At 43.8% G+C, this 19,096-nt stretch overlaps 1 protein-coding gene across 2 annotated transcripts in view; it reads right to left on the reverse strand.

The window, feature by feature from the left end:
* Positions 1-19,096, reverse strand: part of CLMN (calmin) — a 558,733-nt gene that overhangs the window by 190,018 nt on the left and 349,619 nt on the right. For both annotated transcript variants that reach the window (XM_078660111.1, XM_078660112.1), the window contains exon 3: positions 14,159-14,254. In XM_078660111.1, coding sequence (XP_078516237.1) covers positions 14,159-14,254 — 96 coding nt within the window. The remainder of the gene's footprint in view (positions 1-14,158; positions 14,255-19,096) is intronic.

Below are 19,096 nucleotides of genomic sequence, written 5' to 3' on the forward strand. Positions count from 1 at the left end.
CCTTTCATTTTGACCTTTTCTTCTGTCCAGGTTTCTTTCCTTCTTTTAGAATGTCTTACTTTAGGCATTTCCATCCTTCCTTCCATCTGTTTCCACCATGCTTTCCTTCTTGCAACTTTGTTAAATATTTCCTCTGCTTATTTCATCCTTTCTTAAGATGTTGCATGTTGACCCTTTTCATTCTTTCGTCCTTTAACTTTTTCTTTTATCTTTAACCCTTCATCTTTTTGCTCACCCCGCTTCCGTCTTCCTTATGTTTCAGTTTCAATCCTTTAATTCTTTCTTCTATCTATTGTTTCTTCCTTCCTATCATCCTTTCATATTGTCTTTCTTTCATCCTGTTTCACTTTTCTGTTCATCTTTCGTTCTTTTTTACTTTCAGAATTTCTTTAATCTTTCTTGCCTTTCATTCTACCATCCTTTCTTTCATCCCTTCTGGTATTCACTCATCCTATCTTTCTCTTACACTTACTTCATTTGTCTGTCTCGTTTCTGTGTCTTTTTCATGTTCATCATTGTTTGTTTATCTGGCTTTGCATTTAGCTTCTGTGGTATCGCAGGCCCCCTTTCCTCGTCTCTCATCTCCCTTCTACTATTCTCTTACAGTGTTATTTGTAGTCTACTACTTTATATGATCATCATCACTTTCATTCTGAAGGAATGGGGTTCAATGAGAGAAATCCAAGGAAATCTTCAATGCATCGTCTACACCAGAGAACATTAGCTACAAAAAGAAGTAACAGTTTGCCACTATTTTTTTAGGAGGCAGGGGCATTTGTCAATTTGTTAGGACATACATGATTCATGTTTAAGGGCGTACAAGTCTAACTGATGATGATAGAGCAAGATTTCGCATCGCGACTTGCTCGAGTCAAGAACCTCGAAAATCTATTATAATCTCGTAACTTCAATTGTTTGTTTTACTAAATTTATGTATTTTGAATGTGCATGGGTATCTTAGAGATGCTTGCTTATGTGTTTTACTAATACGATTAATTCTTGTCCCTAAAATGGCCGCTGCTTGACTATCCTCTTCTGCGCATGCGTCAGTCACACTCACGTGACTTTGCGTAGACATAGTTTTGGAGGGAAAGGGTGCGCATGCGTAATAAGCAATAAGATGGCTGTGCTTTGATAACGTGGTGAAGCTTTGTGCTGCTGCTCTTGTGACATTGTTCGTTGCACTTACAATTAACACATAGTATATTTTTATAATGATGAAGCTAAAGTACGACATCATGACATGAAGTACATTCATTTATTTCCATGTATTAATTTGTTTTCGCTTACTTTTCATGTATCCTCGGCACTGAGGGGTGATGGGGCTGGGGAGTCCATCTTGGAGGGCCCGTCTGCGCAGAATCAATCGATGGTGCGGTGGCATTGAAACCAAGCCAAAGAAGGTTGATGCCAGAGCCTGCATGGGAAAATGCACCTTCACCCAGCGAGAAAGCCTAACTTGTACCCTATTTTGAATACATTGTATATCTTCCCATTGTATTCCCTGCGACTTCTCGTGGGAACCCAAAATCTTGCTAGGCGGCACCTTAACATGCAAAAATAGGCCTTAGAATAGTCTGTTCTGATTGGTGTGTTAACCAAATCCTACCTTAGGACCAATCCAAATTGGGGATTCTGACACTTTGCAACATTTGGGGGGTGGTACCCTGTCCCAAAACAGTATATCTAGCCTAGGTTCACCTAGGGAAATTGTCCGACTTGTCTGAATAGCTGACCTGTCACTGACCCAACGCACTCAATAGGTGACTTGATACAGAGCGCTGCGGAGCACTCTGTCCGAATTTGACCATAGACTAAGGTTTTACTAAACCTTAAGTGCTGGCGGAGCACTTTGCTGAGGAGTTCGCTGACCCAATCGGGGTTCCGATCGATAGCTGCAGAGAGGGTGGAGCGCAGGCGTTGCTTCCGAACTGCGGGTGCTGGTCGTATCCTGGTGGTCCTGTCCTGATCCTAATCTGGGTTTCCTGTCCTGTCCTGGGGTGTCCATTCTGCACCTGCTGTCCCACTGAGGGTTATCCTTCCTTGAGGGTTTTCCTGTCCTTAACTGACCCGTGGCCAGGGTTGGTTTTCACACCAGTCTAGGTAAATATCGCTCTGAGTTCTTAAACTGCACCTTTCTATTTTTCTGTCTTTGCTTCAATAAAGACATACCCTTTGCATATGTTAATTTTCCATGTTTTTCTCTGCAAATCATTGCATCTCATTAAAGTTATTTACAGTTTGCATTTTCATAGCATGTTCCTATGTTCCCCTGCCTTTTTTTAGTATAAATCTTTCCATACTGTTTATGAATTAAATAATGTTTTACAAAATTTCTCTTAAATACTGAATTGAAGTATTAACGTTAAGAATTATAGCGTGTTGCATCTTTACCTTTCATAGATGTATAGGTTTCCCTTAGTGTCTTTTCTCTCGAAATATGACCTAATGATAAAATCCTAAAACGTGCATAAAATTCCTAGCATTTAGTACCTTCCCTCGAACTTTATTTTTCGTTAATTCTGAATTCCCTCATTATAGGGTTAAATGGTTACCTGTATACTCTTCCTATATTGTTATGTGCTCTTCGTTATTCTGATTATAGATTGCCTCATTACTATAAACTGTATGATTGCTGAATCTGAAATCTAAGATAAATCTTTTAAAACTTCTAGTTGTCCGTGGTCATTTCATGAAATAAAATACAATAAAGTTGGGTTTGTATTTTGCTGCCTTTCCTTTTACAGCTAGCTCCCTGACCCATCGTGGTCATAGGTACCCATAACGGTGGATGGTAAGTTGGGTACACTGGAAATAAATCGAAAGGGAACTCACAATTATTGATAGTAGATTGTGTGGTCATCTGATCAATGTATATGATAAAGTAAAGTATATGGGCCCGAAGCCAGAAGTGGCGAAATTATTGGTCGGGTGACCCGCGATCTCTAGCAGTAATTTTCTGGTAGCGAAGAGGATGGTTAGGGAATAGTTAACGGTTAGGTAGGACTAGTTAGTCTAGCTAAGGTCGGATGCTGCTAGGTAGAAGGCCTTATCTGCTGCTATAAGAGAATAGGTACTTCAGGTGATCTGATCACTCATTTGGAATGCTTGTTTTGAAAAATTATGAAATGTTTTAAAATTATTGTTCTTGTTATTATACTGTTATATGTATTAATCCATTCGTACGTGAAACGTTTTTTATGTTGTTAGGAATCCCCGGGGAATTGAATAAGCGAGTGGTGAATAGAATCCACTTGCTTTGAGGTCACTGGCCCAAGGAAAGTTGGTGCAGGTTAGGCAGAACTGGAAGCACTGACTAGGGTTTTTCTGAATGTATGATTGAATAAATGTTAGTAACGAGGTTCATTGGCAAAATTCCTACTGTGGCATAACCTAGTGAGGGTCGCACCGGAAAAGTAGCAGGTTCATCGGAGCTCGAGTGAAAGCAAAGGGGTCGCTAGGGAAACTTTAGGCTCGGATATATCCCGGAAAGGTGGATGAGTCTAGGGGAGTAACAGGTTCTCCAATGCTAGTGTGAAGGGTAGGCAGAAGAGATCTACTCGTAGTGATTGAAAAGTAAATGGAAGTAGTTTACTTGCAGTAAAACAAATCTTTCCTGTCTAGACACTTGAGCACAGTGGCGAATGTGTATTCGTTGTTAAATAACCAAGCACTGAACGCTTTAGAAAGAAAGAAAGTTTCCGTTACCTTGTGAAGGAGGGAGTCAGTCGCAAAGCGGCTCTGACGTCACTCCGTGCCGCGCTGGGATTGGTAGGCGTAGCGAGCTGGTAGCAGAGCTGAAATTGTGAAGGAGGGGTGAGTGCCAAAGCGTGAGAACTGTCTCGCGAAAGGCCGCGCACCCATTGGTCGAGATTTTTTTGAACTCGTGCATTTCATTGGTCGCACGAAAATAATAGACGCACTCGGATTGGAAGTGATTTTGTAAACAAAGTCACTCGTAAAAATCGTATGTGGCATTCGTATAGACCGCATACCAGACCTGATCCACGGCATATGGGATTTGAGAATGATCAGTGGAAAGGCGTTAAAAACGACATTATGTACGGAACGAAGAGAAAAGTGTCTCTTGTAAACAAGGTGAAGAATTATTTCAAAAAGGACAAGCAGATTAAAACTAGAGAAGGTGTTGTCATACCGCAACCCAACACTCCCGCATCTTTCATGATGTTCGATAAAGGGTACAACACATGTGTATGGTTTGAGAATTGGGTGGAATACACGAAAGATGACGGAGTATTGGCTTTTCCGTTAGATGGAACATTTAACAGCAGAATTCTATTCAATTTGAGAACACGGATGAATGATTTACATCCCAGACCTAGATTAACGCAGTACGAAGCACTAGAGGAATGGGAAATTGAGGCTTTTGAAAGAGATAAGCCCCGAATGGATAAAGGGTTAACTAAATTTTATCCAAAATTGAAGCAGGAAGCCAGAGCCAAAAAGATGAAACAGTGGAGGCAGAATATGATAGTGGAGGGCTTGTTTCCCATGATGCCAGCAGATGATCCTTCTGGGGGAAAGAAACGGTTGGAAAAATCTAAACATTGGGTACCCATCGGAGAGTCGGATGATGAATTATTAGATGACCTATGTACGAGAAGTCCGCCTCCTTATAATGAAGGACATCGACCTTCCAGTGCAGGAGATATTTCCCGAAGACTTCCTCCCCAGGAAGAAGTTAGGTCCGCAAGTGTAGGAGGGGGTTACCAAATACCTCCCTATACCGAGAGTCTAGGACCAGTGGATACCAGGAACATTTACCCCAGAATGTCAGCTAGTGGGGAGACAGGATATTCCAGTGAAGGAGATTTTTGTTCTCGACCTCCCTACGGAGGCGAGATGAGACCCTCAAGTTCAGGAATGCCGTTATTACAGCCACAGTATGAGGAAGAACGAAGATCCCTAGGTACAGGAAGTTTGTTCCCAAGACCAAATTATGGTGAAGGACCTAGTGAGACTCATCCCACTGCCCCAAGTTATGCTCCCACACTGACCCCGCAGGTGTTACATGACAAATCCATAGAGAGATTACTGGAAGAAAAGGAGCGGGAGGTTCTAGCAAAACAGAGAGCTGAGATCATTCAGAAAATGTCCCAGTTAAATACCAGTCCTGAAGCATTGACAATGCCAGTAACAATCGGACCCGTGGTTTCATTGTACGGGGATCGGCATGAAAGTCCAAAACCTCCAGTCATTACTCCCGTCATAGCACAGCCCAGAGCAGAACCCTTAATTGTAGATGAACAGACGAGTGAGTGTGAATCTGAGCTCTCACTGATGGATCTGCCCATTAGAAATACAGGCAAAAGGATGCAGAAAAGACATAATCCTTTCAATGCGAGGGAGATTCAGATGGAATCGACTTCGGGTACTAGAAGTGTCACTTTGGTCACACCTGAGGAAATCGAAAGATGGAGTCAAGAATTAGAGAAACAAACTTCGCAAACGAAACCTTTAGACCTCTACAAACTAAGAGTAGAAATCGAAGAATTAATGGCAGGAAACGTAGGATTAGACAGATTAAATACCTACTCTGAAGAAGAGCTGTTGTTTATGTGCAAAAGTCTTACCCGCAATGTCCGAGTACTTCATGAAAAATTGACAGATACTGCTGCTAGTATGGGAATAGACATTTCAAAATCGAAACCCTTGCAGAAACCATACCGAGCAGAATTTTCAGACAAAGATTTGGAAAACCTGAATATATCAGGAAAAAAGGCACAGGTCAAAGAACTATTGACAGTGTTGCAGAAATGGGGAGACGTAGAAAAATGGAAAGCCAGATGGGCTAGGAAAAAAGATGAGGCCAGGTCTAGGCAGGTAACTCTTGAATTTGTCCTAAAGGAGGTAGACAAACCAGAACAGTTATGCCCTATGCGCGAAGTGCCAGGAGGAAAATATGTACATGTTCCATGGTCCCGACAGGATATTGTGTCCTTTACCAATGACTTCCCGAAATTGCGAGAAAAGCCAGTCGATTGGTACCGGCAGGTAGAAAGATTTGTAAAAGTGCAGAAATGCTTGTGGAAGGACCTGGATGGGTTCTTCGACATAGTGGTTCCTGTAGATCTGTGGACTGAGTGTAAGTTAGCCATAGCCTGGCCTAGTGAGGAATACCCGAGAGACGACAAAACAGGGGAACCATCGAAGGAAGTGATGAGGAAGTATGAACAGGTAATTCAACATTTGAAAATAAAAGTGCCTGCAAAGGAAACTGATTGGACCAAGATAGATAGAACTACGCAGGAAAGGGACGAGACAGTGCATTCTTTTTATGAAAGGCTGTTGCAGGTATTTAAAACATACAGTGGTATAGATAACATCGAGATGAAGGACATGACCCATTTCATTTACAGGTTTGTAAACGGTTTAAGACCCGAAATTTGTCAGTGGATAAAGGATAATAAAATCTGTTGGCATACCAAAAAGATAGATGAGGTCCTACGGTACGCAAAGTATTGTGAGGACGAAATGGCAGAAAAGAAAAAGGCCCTGAAGGAGAAGGTGATGTGGGCTCAAGTAAAGCTCGCAGAACAGCAGGAAAAGCAATTGAGTAAGTTAAACAAAACTACTCAGAACCAAGGCCCTGGGGCTGGGGGTGGAGGAAAACCTAGGCCTAAAATGAGTAGAGAAGAAGCGAAAAAGAAATTTCCCTGCCACCAGTGCGGAGAAATTGGACATTGGCGAGACGAGTGTCCGTATTTACAAAGTGATAATGCCCAAACACCTGATTTAATTCCACAGACGCAGAATGAAAAGCAAAGAAAGACCCAGCAGCAGGTAAAAACGATTCAAGTGCCTCGAGCGCCAAAGCCTATTTTTAAAGGGAAGTCACCACAGGGTGATGATGTAGAAATCTGGGGAGGCAATGAAGATAGAAATACAGCAACTTCGCAGTATTTGTTGAATGACACTTTTTTCTGTGATGACCAGTACTGACGGGGCCTGAGAGGGGAGGACGAGGAGTGCGTACTTGGTGCCTCTTTGCCGGTAGACCAGTCAGGGCCATACATTGAAGGAAAGGTTGATGGAAATGATGTCACCTTTCTATTGGACACTGGTGCTACCCGTTCTACTGTGAGAACAGTGGACGTTCCAAACCTACCCCTCTCGGGAGAAGCAATCCAAGTAGTAGGAGTATCTAATCAATTGATTAGTACACCTGTTACCGAACCCATGGAGATCTCAATTGGAAATTTTAAACAAATGCACAGATTTGTTGTCTGCGATACCAGTCCGGTAAATTTACTGGGACGTGATTTGCTGTGCAAAATGAATTGTACCATCTTTTGCACACCAAAGGGCGTCGAAATTCAGACCCCAGATGAAGACGGTATCTACAAGCTAATGTTAATTAGACCTGACTCAGAAATAAAACGACTGACTATACAGGACTTACCTGAAGAACTCCAGCAAACAGTGAAGCCCGAAGTATGGGACTTTACAGGAAAGGATGTGGGATTAATGAAAAACATAGACCCCATACAAATAGCCATGAAGGAAAATGCAGTATACCCCAATACCAAGCCTTACCGAATGAGTGCAGAAGTAAGAGCAGGTGTTGCCATTGAAATACAGAAATTGTTAGAAGCAAACATCATACAGGAAGTAATGAGCAGCCCGTGCAACTCACCCATTATGGGCATCAAAAAGCCTAATGGCAAGTACCGAGTAGTGCAGGACCTGAGAAAGGTAAACAAAATTGTGGTTCCTTGCTGTCCCATTGTCCCAAACCCAGCAGTCATCCTGTATCAGATTCCCTGGGATGCTGAATGGTTCACTGTGATCGACCTATGTCATGCTTTCTTTTCGATCCCATTGCATCCAGACAGCAAATTTCTTTTCTCATTTGCTTTCAACAGTAACGTGTATGTCTGGAACAGGGTCCCCCAGGGGTACACAGAAAGCCCCTCTATCTTTAATCAGATCTTGAAAAAATGCCTTGAAACTTTAGTCTTACCTGGAAAATCTGTTTTGGTACAGTACATTGACGACCTATTGGTGGCGTCTAAAAGCCATAGGGATTGCGTGGTTGACACCATTGCCCTACTGAATCACCTGAGTGAAAAGGGACATAAAGTGGCCCCTGAGAAATTACAGTTTTGTTCGAAATCAGTGAAATATCTGGGACACCAGATAGAAAAAGGTATCAGAAAAGTCACCTCAGAGAGAGTTAGAATAATTCAAAATATGCAGTTACCCCGTACTCAGAAAGAAATCAGAATGTTCCTCGGAGTTGTAGGTTACTGCAGGCAATGGATTGTGGGATTCGCAGTCCTCGCAAAGCCCTTGATACAAATGACAAAGAAAGGAGCAAAAGACCCAGTTGAATGGAATGATGAGAGCTTAACAGCTTTCACACAGTTGCGAAATTGCCTGTGTACAGCCCCTGCTCTGGTAATGCCTGACTACTCTAAGGAGTTTGGCCTTTTCTGTGACACTCGTGACAATTGTGCATTGTCGGTCCTGACTCAGGAGCATGGTTTAATCAGAAGGCCTGTGGCATATTTTTCTGCCACTTTGGATCCAGTGGCTGCTGGACTACCTGAATGTCTAAAAGCAGTAGCTGCAACTTGCACCAGTTTAGAACAAAGTGAGTCAATTATTATGGGACATCCTGTAACTGTGTATGTTCCACATGCAGTTGTGATCCTATTGACTCGTACGAAAACTCAGTATCTCACCCCTAGTCGGCTGACTAAATATGAGAGGATTCTCATGGGTGCTGCAAATATAGTCATTACCCGATGTAACATTTTAAACCCTGCCACTATACTCCCTGACTCAATGGTAATGGAAGATAAGGGAGATCATGAGCATGACTGTATTGACCTGACAGAGTTTAGTACTAAACCTCGCCCAGACATAAAAGAAACTCCTTTGCCTGTACATGATGAGGAATGGTTCGTGGATGGTTCATGCCTGAGGCACGAACTAGGAGGCCTAAGTGCTGCTTATGCTGTAGTCACGTTAAACAAAATTGAAGAAGCATCCTATTTATTTGGAGTAAAGTCTGCACAAGTAGCCGAATTGATCGCCCTGATAAGAGCTTGCAAATTGGGAAAAGACAAAAAAGTGACAGTGTATACTGATAGTCAGTACTGTTACGGGGTTGTGCATGACTTTGACCAATTATGGCTACAAAGAGAATTCCTGACTTCTTCAGGTACCCCCATTCGAAATGGAAAAGTTGTTCAAGACCTTTTAGAGGCAATCCAATTACCAAAGGAATTGGCAGTGGTCAAATGTGTTGCTCATAAGAATGGCCTTGACCCTGTATCTATGGGAAATGACTTTGCTGATCGGGTGGCGAAACAATGTTCTATGGAACAAATGAGAATAAATCCCAATCGGGGTGGGGTTGGAAACAGCTGCCAACTTAGAATGTTTGAAGAAGTGCCTACATGGGATGAAGTGAGAGAATGGCAGCATGTGACGCCCTGGGAAGAGAAAGAGAAATGGAAAGAACAAGGTTGTAAACCGAGACGTGAGGATGGTGTCATTGTGGGCCCAAATGGTATGCCTGTGTTACCCAGACACCTGCTTGCCCCCATGGCTCGATTGATACATGAAGGATCACACATTGGGAGGGACGCCATGGTTCTGGTATTTCAACAGACTTGGTACAACAAGAAATTCAGGAAGGTAGCAGAATCTCTCTGCCAGAGGTGCTTGACCTGTCAGCAGTTCAACGCTGGCAAAAGAACAGTGGTTGAATTGATGAAAATTGGGAGATCAGGGGGTCCCTTTGTGAGAATACAAATTGATTTCATTACCATGCCTCGTGAGGGAAAAAGGTATGTCCTAGTCATTGTCTGCCTATTTTCAAAGTGGGTGGAAGCTTACCCTGCCACTCAGAATGACGCCATAACAGTAGCTAAACTCCTACTAAAAGAGTTGATACCTAGGTTCGGGGTTCCAGTCTTTAGTGACTCAGATAGAGGCACCCATTTTCAGAATGAAATTTTAGCCCAGCTTTGCAAAGCATTCGGGATCACACAAAAGCTACACTGTGCATATCATCCAGAGGCTTCTGGAGTGGTAGAACAAATAAATGGCACTATAAAAAATAGATTGGCAAAAATGTGTGACTCTACTGGCTTGAACTGGATAAATGCCTTGCCTCTTGTTCTGATGGGACTCAGAAGCATTCCAGATCGAAGAACAGGCATGAGTCCCCATGAGATATTGATGGGAAGAGTGATGAGACAAGCTTGGGTACCAGGATACAAACTGTTAAACATTTCTGATGATTTGGTACTTGAATACTGCAAGCAACTGGGTGACCAAGTGCGTTCTATCTCTCGCCAGATTGGGGCAGACGCCGTCGCCAACCCGACAACACCAGTTCACAAATTGGTTCCTGGTGACTGGGTTAAGATAAAGAAGCATACTCGTTCGAGTTGCCTTGAACCAAGGTGGGGACAAAAGCGCCAAGTAATCCTGGTCACCACGACAGCGGTGAAGTGTGCAGGAGTTCCCAAGTGGATCCATGCCAGCCATACCCAGAAGGTGATACCCGACGAGGAACCTGGGGCCGAAGGCTGTCCAGCTGAGGGGTCTACAGACGTTGGTCCGGAATGAGCTGAGATCAGACAGCCGAGCACCAGTCCCGTTGAGGGTCCTGTAAGCGTTGGTCCAGAGGTAGCCGATGACGTATGGCCAAGCACTAGTACTGCTGAGAATCCCACAGCTGTTGGTACGAAAGTAGCTGATGACGAGCTGCAGAGGATTTGGCCAGAAGATTGGATACCCATAATCGACCTTCCTGGAGACCCACTCAGAACAAGAGAGCGAATAAGAGAAGACAGGGAGTGGAATAGAGAGGTCGAGCAAGGCACAGGCGAAGACCCTCGGATCATTGAGATTCACATCAAATCTGAGGACGAAGAAGAAGGTCAGACAGGGACAGAACAAGTGATCGATACTCCTCCACTGACTCCTGATGTCGAAAAGGGACAGACTAGACATAGTGTAATAGTTCGAGCAGAAGAAAATCAAGGGATCGAAGTGCTCGAGCAGGATCAGGCAGAACTAGAAGAACGTGTTCAGGACACAAAAACAGAGACATTTGAAAGCCAAAATCAAAACTCACCTGAACAAGGCCAGCTTAGTAACCAGGCAGAAGAAATAGATACAAGACCTGGGACTAGTCAGACAGAAAGGGAGAAGGCAGAAATTCAAGTGCCCCAAACAAGTGAAAATAAAAGGACATTAGAAGAAAGCCAAATAGCAGTGCCAACCAAAAGACTCAAGAAAAAGAAGCACATTGAGCCAAGGTATATTAAAAGACTAAGATTAAGAATAAAAACTGTCCAAGAGAAACTTGCAGACATAAGAAAAAGTCCCCGAATTGCAGAAATACCTGAAGATAGCTCCAAGAGAAGGAGTGAGCGAATAAAAAGACAAAACGAAAAATACAAGGATCCGGAGTGGACCTACTTAATCTTGGAAAACTTTGAAGATCTTGATATTACTGACGAAAGCGACAGAGAACAGATTTCTGATTACTCTGCAGAGGAAGAGGAAGAACCGCCGTGAAATTGCTCAGCATAAAAATACCTGGGCAAAGCCACAAAGAGGGGTTAAAATTTTCTTCTGAGCCAAAATGTCTGATTCAAATGTGAGTAGTAGACCTAGCCGCAGTTGTTGCAAAACATGCTGCAAGGTGTGCATATGTAGTATAGTTATAGTAATCTGGATAGGATTAACAGTTTTCATTCCTTTTATGGTTAGCAAAAATACTAATATTGACCCTACCCAGACTCCTGACATTGAAAAACTGACAACACGAAGTGTAGAAAGACGTGAAAAAGCACTCAGACAGACAAAACGAGACTTAGAAGCATCAGATGAGGAAGGACTACATTACCACGGAGTTAGAAACAAGACTCATTTAAATGTTTTCGCAAACCTGTTAGTGCATTATGTAGAAACTATGGAAATAGAAGATTGCTATGTCTGCATGAAGCTACCTACTTCTGTGGCTGAAGGCGTGACATATCATCACCTACCTCTGACCTATGGAATCTCCTGTAGTATTTTAGCAAGCTTATTTTACAAAAGAGGACCGTTACAGTACTATTACTCTAACAATGACGTGATCTTTTCTGTACTTCCTATACGTGGAAATCTGAATCCTGTACATACTAGAAGTGATGTTACACGTTATATGGGAGAATATTTTCTGACTATAGGTACTATAGACTTAAATGAAGCACACAGAGACAACTTGACCTGTTTATTACATGAACAAGAAAAGGTATTCTTAAACATGGCAGAGAAAAGAAGGGAGAGTTTCCAAAGAAAGGCAAATGACAAAAGGCAGAGAACACCTAAATGGGCTGAAAACATGGAAAGCACCTCAAATGGCGGGGCAGGGCCTGCTTTGTTGCTGGATTTCGAGAAGAAAGGGAAACTCTGTCTTCATCGCGAGAAGACTAGTTATTATAATAACATTTTCATTGGTTCCAGTCAATGTGAGCACAATTACAAGGTAATTGGAGGTTGGGGATTCAAAAATGGGTCAGAACCTGTGTTTCCTGGAATTTATTATATATGCGGAGACAAGGCTTATTTCAAATTGCCGGATCACTGGTATGGAAGCTGCTATTTTGGCATTGTTTTCCCGAGAATATACCATGTGAATGAAATTGCTGGAAGCAGTGAAAATACTAATGGCTTAGTGCGTAGTAAAAGAGAAAGCGTAGGTGAAATAATGGGTAGTATTTTTAGTGCACTGATACCTGGAGTGGGAGTGGTTCTGAATACTCACAGAATTTGCAAATTGTCCACGATAGTGGATGTGTTGTCTACGGACACGGCTCATGGATTTCTGCTGGTCAATACTGAAATGGTTGCGATCAGATCAATGGTTTTGCAGAACAGACTTGCGCTTGACACCTTATTAGCAAAAGAGGGCGGAGTCTGCCGGATGCTGAAGGCGCAACATCCGGACAAAAGTGTACAGCTTAAAAGATATGTGAAAAACATTACTAATTTGGAAAAGGAACTCAAACCACTCGAGGTTGACAGTGCCTGGAAGAGACTGGTTGATGGTCTCTCCAATGTAGGACATTGGTTTGCTAGTTTAGGTAAAAGCTTATTACTTAAGGTACTGATGCCAATTGGAGTGATAGGTCTTATCCTATTTCTCATATTCGTCTGTTGCAAATGTCGAAAGCATACTAAGAAATATCAGGTGAATGCAAGAGGAGTGAAACGGAGTGCGGATGAACTTGAATTAGAAGAAATGAATAATAAGATTTATAAAAAGGTGAAAAATTCTCACCCTACCAAAACTGAGAAAGAGAAGCTGAATCGGTTGTTGGAAGAGATAGAGATGTACAAGGTGTGAAAGAAAGTTGGCATCTGGTTCCATTTTTTGTGATGATAGTAAATATCATCAAAGAGGGGATTGATACAAGTCTAATTGATGATATTCAGCTTAAAATGGTCAGCCCTACAGAGGAGTTCTTGGAGATCTCTGATTGGCTATATTGGGTCGTAAATGCAGTAGGAATATGGCTAGGTGAACTACTGGTCCTAAAAAGTTCAGAAATGACCTTCTCACATCAAGAAACTATAAGCACACCACCAACCCTGCTCTCATTTTCTTTATATTTTAAATTGAATAATAATAATACACAATGCCAATTTATCTCACTCCCTTCTCTTAAATGCATTAGAAATAATAATATTAATGAGCAGGGAAAACAATAAAACAATGCCATATAAATTGACAAATTTAAAGGAGTTCTTTGACAAAAAGTAAGGGAAAAACACCACCAAGTTGATCACTATTCTTGTAAAAAAATAATTAAAATTAACCTTTATGTATGGAATAGCCAATGTGTTGACAGAAGGCTGATATTCAACAATATTCTTTCAAGGAGGATGACTTAAATTAATGTTGCTGGCATCTGCTCTGACCTACAGGTCACAAGCTTGAGTCCGAGCAAGGTCAACTTAATCTTCCATAAGCCTAAGGATAGCAACTTGAGTAGCATTAAATTTGACAATAGTACGGCCTAAAGGTGCATAGGGATGGAAAATGTGCTGTACGAATCACACTATGAAAAAACAAGTTATTTACACAAACAAAATAACATAATTCACGCATCTGCCAACTTACCAGCCTTTGACCTGACATGACCTCTAATAAAGCCATCAGAACCTTTCCATCTTGTATGTCCAGAAACAGATCGTGCACTTCCAGAGGAGGCTCGCACTAAGAAGAGAGAAAACACAAGAAGGATCATTCATTTTACTAGAAATAAGTAGTTGTGTAATTGGAACATATTTATTCATTCCAGTTACCAAAGCAGTATTACTCTATTAAAAAATATAATACTCCCAGGTCAAGAAGAATTCAAGAATTAGGATTAAGTGTGATCATGTCTATGCTTTTGGGGTCTCATAGGAAGTAACCTCAATAGCAATTTAGAGCTAAAGCAGGACTTAATATTATTGCTGGATCCACATGGCCTGCACTTCTTCACTCCTGAGCTTTTAGCAGAAATGCAGCGCGTGTTTCAATGGTGTCACCCTTCAGCATTATACTTACCTTGTTCTGCCAGGAGGGCTGTGCTGGGTTGCATGGAGACAGATGGGACCTCCAGAGACAGACGTCACTTAAGGCCATCTCCTACCAGAGGAGAGTCGACATTGCAGCATGGTTTGCTCCATGTCTTTCCCACTGTAGGTGGGAGGAAGGATTAGGATCTAAGGGACTCTTCTCTGGATATCCTATCAGAGTGGGCATGTTGGAGGTAAAGGTGATAGGTGTCCACTGCCACAGCCTGAGAATAAGACTCGAGATTTGGCTAGCGCCATCTTGGAGATAGGGCATACTTGTTCTGTCCAATCTAATCTGATACGTGTGTACCTCTGCCCTGAGTGCCCAACTGTACTGTTGTCTGGATCCCTGATGCCGATTTTTGCTGTCAAAGGCAAACACAGATCATGCGTGTGCAGCATGACATAGGCCTGTCTCAGGAATTGTAGTTTTGATGGACCAGGAGGTGAGCCCAAAGCCCTTCCCTCATAGTGGTGGAAGTCTACCACCTTCATGAAGAGTTAAACAGCACGAGTGCAATAGTAGCAGCATACAGTGTAGCGATCAGTACAGGTCCTTTTTACCCTATATCAATGGAGTGAGGCCTACATACTCACTCACCTTTTTTAAAAGTTCAGCTGCTCTTGGGTTAACTGACAGTTTACCTACACTAGGTCGATGTAGAGTGCTGTGCAGCGCAGGAGTACTGACTCTGAGCTGGATGTATGTGTGCCTTGGAAGGGTACAGTATAGGGATAGAATACCGTGCAGTACTTGTATGGTGAGTGCTTGTACTGGGTGTATGTATCCCTGTGAGGAATACATTACAGGACAGATGCAGTATTGTGCAGTGCGTGCGCAATGAAAGCACATGCTGGGTGGTGTGTGCTTGCATGAAGTACAATATACGAAGACTGAAATATTGTGCAGTGCACGCATGGTGACTGTGTGCTAGCAGTGTGTTTTTGAAAATAGCACTCCACGGCACAATATCGAAAGAGTAGAGCACCGTGTAGTGCGCATCCAGTGAATGTGTGCACTGGATGTGTGTGCACCTTAATTGGCACAGTACATGAAAGTGACAGTGTGTGTGCTGTGTATGTACACTGAGTGCAAGTGTGCCTGCAATGATACATGACATGGAGGACCATGTGTTCCATTTTGGGAAGTCCAAGCCTGCCACATGAAGACATGAGGAATAAAGGAATCTCCCCAGACAGATTGTGTACTGGAGATTTCCTGTGAGTTGGGTGGGACACACTGGAGGAAGGGAGAGACCCCACAATTTGTCATCTGCCAAGCAGCCAGACGGCTGTGTAAGGGGAGACTCTGCAAGTGAGGGGAAGCTCTGCAAGACGTCGGCCTGTGACCAGGACTGGGGGCCAAGGCCTGTAAGGGTCCCTGCTGTGTCTGGGGACATCACCCAGAGGAACCAACACTGCCTGCCCTGGAGCACTAGCGCTGCCTGCTTGCCAAGATCAGCGTGCCCATTAAGGAAGAGGAAAGCATTGGAGGGAGCAAGGTCCAGTGAGGTCCTACTAAGAGAACTCCCTATGCGAGTTGTCAGGATGCAGCTGTGCACTGATCAGGGCACTGCCCTGTACAGAAATGATTTGGTGGCCCCTGTATTCCGTTAGAGGGCTGCCATGAACTGAGCCGTGCATCGAGGGCTGTGCATCAAGCACCAAGCCTGGCAGCCTCTTTGCGGTCACCCTGTATACTAGAGAGGGCCACCGTTGGCATGATTCTACTGACAAGGATGCCAAGACTAGTGTCTGCCTTAGTGGTGGCCCCATGTGCCAAGAGGGGCTGCCATTGTGAGGGTGATTGCAGCGGAGGAGTCTGCACTCTGCCCTCAAGTTTGCCAGGAGAAGCTGCCGATACTGTGCTTGCCAAAAGTTTAGGCCATTATCCGGGAAGAATAGAAGCTGCGCACAGTGGGTCAAGCCTGCTCATCGAGATCTGACCCTAACTGAACACAAAGACTTTTGGAGGACCCTGAGGCAGTCGTGGCCGGCATGATTCATGGGTGGGGGGAATAGGGGTGGTCACGCAGGGGGGAAGGTTTAATTTAAAATAAATATCTTACCTTCACCAGCCCGGTCCAGCGTTGTCGGTCCCATGTCTTCCTCTGCAACAGGAAGCAGGCAGCTTCCCTCCCCTAAGCCAATCACAACACTGCAATGGCAGCATTGTGATTGGCTGGGACGCTGACCACACAGGCGTCTATGGGGAAGCTTCTCCATGTAGGCTGCATGCAGCCTATATGGAGTAAAATGGAGAGTACACAACTGGTTTGGTCGGTCCCAGAGGGCTGACCAAACAGTCAAGGCCCACAGCATTGGGCTAGCCACTCCTCGCCTGCCCTCGAGCACACCCGTCCACCCGCCCGCCCCTACCAAACCCTTCTGCTTTCTTGCAGTGCGAGGAAGCAGAAAAATAAAATGGTATTAATAATACCATTTTATGTTTCTGCTTCTTGCACTGCGAGGAAGCAGTGGGGCGATGCTCCTCCGCCCTCATGGAGTAGCCGCCCCTTCCCTGAGGAGAACCTCCTACCATCACTGGGCTTCGGTCTGGAGCTGAAGAATAACCCACCCACACCATGTGGGGAAGACAGACTTAGCGTGTCCATGGAGGCTGTGAGCATCTCTGATTACTGGAAAAAGTCAGCAACAGACAAGCCGGAGAGCCTGCTCCTACTGGGTGCTGCCATGTATACCGTGAGCAGCACAACATCTCTGAATAAAGCCAGAACTTGCAGGTGTCGGGGATTGTGCCACTCACTGTGACGCTAAATGCTTCCGTGCTGCAGGAGCATGTAAGACTTGAATCGGGCCTGTTGGACCCTGGAGGACTCACTAAATCCTAAGAGTCAAAGGGAAACTCTTGAGAAAGACCTACTGGTGAGCAATCCTGCAGCCACCAGTAAATGGGGAATAACCCCAAACCACATTGCAGGGACGAAGGAGGGACAGGGATTTGCCAGTGAAACACTAGAGCCCTGACATCAAGGGGATTGTGTGTTGCTTACAAATGCCATTACTTCTTTGAATGTGTAGAGTTAGAATTTATTTTTTATTTTTCATATGATAATAGGTATTTGACTGGACACAGAGAGTCAAGTGCAGAATGGATACTTGGCCCAGTTGCTCAGGATCCATATTATGTGGGGCCCCAGGACGTCAGGAGTAAAAGGCCTCTACCACAACAGTTGGGCACAGTAGCCCCGGCGCGCCTTGTGGCCTTTTGAAGGGGTTCTGACTGTGGACTTCATATGAATGTGAGCTAAGTTTCCTACAAAAACCTATTTTTCATTAAAATTGTCCAGCAAGAAAATAATTTTGCTGAAATATTATACATGTAATATTAGAGTTTTGCCTGGATTTTTAGGCCACTTCTTTTAGGTTTCTTCATCCACATTTAGAATCAAAATTTGAAAAGAGCATGACATTTATCAAGTTCTGAAACAATAATCTCACAAAGGAGGATAAGAATATATCTGACAACTTCGTCAAATGCTGGTTTCAGTAATGCAACTTTCCATTCCTACATTAAGAGGAAACTGGGAAAATCTCTGTGAAGAAAATATATGTATTTACTAGACATGGGCAGATAGTATAATTTAAAAATAAAATCTGTAGGACCCTATCCTATATTATAGGCAGAAAGTTCATTAGTTTATGGTTTACAACACAATACCTTTTTGGCTTATTGATTCCCTGAATGTGTGACAGTGACAAACTGGCTCCTATTGTCCCATGGAAGCAGCATGTCTTGAAAGTCCAATTGCACAGCTAGACAAGATAAAAGAATGGTTCTCCCTAATATCTGGTGTCCTCTCAGCTTCCACGTTGTTCACTAACAGTGAAGAGTGAAGGCTGCTTGTGAGCCAAGTGTTTATTTGCTGTGGGTGGCACAGGAAAGATCCTGCAATGTTATAATGACAAAAGAGTCTTAAAGCTTATGAGAGGGCTCTAATGTAAAAAGAAGTCTGTGGTGAAGGACCCTTACAGACCTAGCCTCGGCCCTGTAAGCAGGTCTGAAGGACTGCAGGAGCATTTTTCCATGCAGTTTATCGCTGAGGAAAAATATTGATCACGCATGGGGGGGGGGGTTCAATCAATCATGAACATTTGTAGAGCGCGCTACTCACCCGCTAGGGTCTCAAGGCGCTGGGGGTGGGGGGCTGCTACTGCTCGAACAGCCAGGTCTTGAGTTGCTTCCTGAAGGAAAGGTGGTCTTTGGTGAGCCGTAGGTGAGTGGGGAGGGTGTTCCAGGTCTTGGCGGCCAAGTAGGTGAAGGATCTTCCTCCGGTGGTGGTTCTGCGGATCCGTGGGACGGTGGCGAGGGCAAGGCTAGCGGAGCGGAGCTGGCGGGTTGGCGTGTAGAACGTGAGGCGGTTGTTGAGGTATTCGGGGCCCAAGTCGTGGAGAGCCTTGTGTGCATGGGTGAGGAGTCTGAACGTGATCCTCTTGCTGACGGGGAGCCAGTGCAGGTCCCTCAGGTGGGCGG

This window comes from Lissotriton helveticus, chromosome 9 (assembly GCF_964261635.1).
Source record: "Lissotriton helveticus chromosome 9, aLisHel1.1, whole genome shotgun sequence".
Taxonomy (NCBI): domain Eukaryota; kingdom Metazoa; phylum Chordata; class Amphibia; order Caudata; family Salamandridae; genus Lissotriton; species Lissotriton helveticus.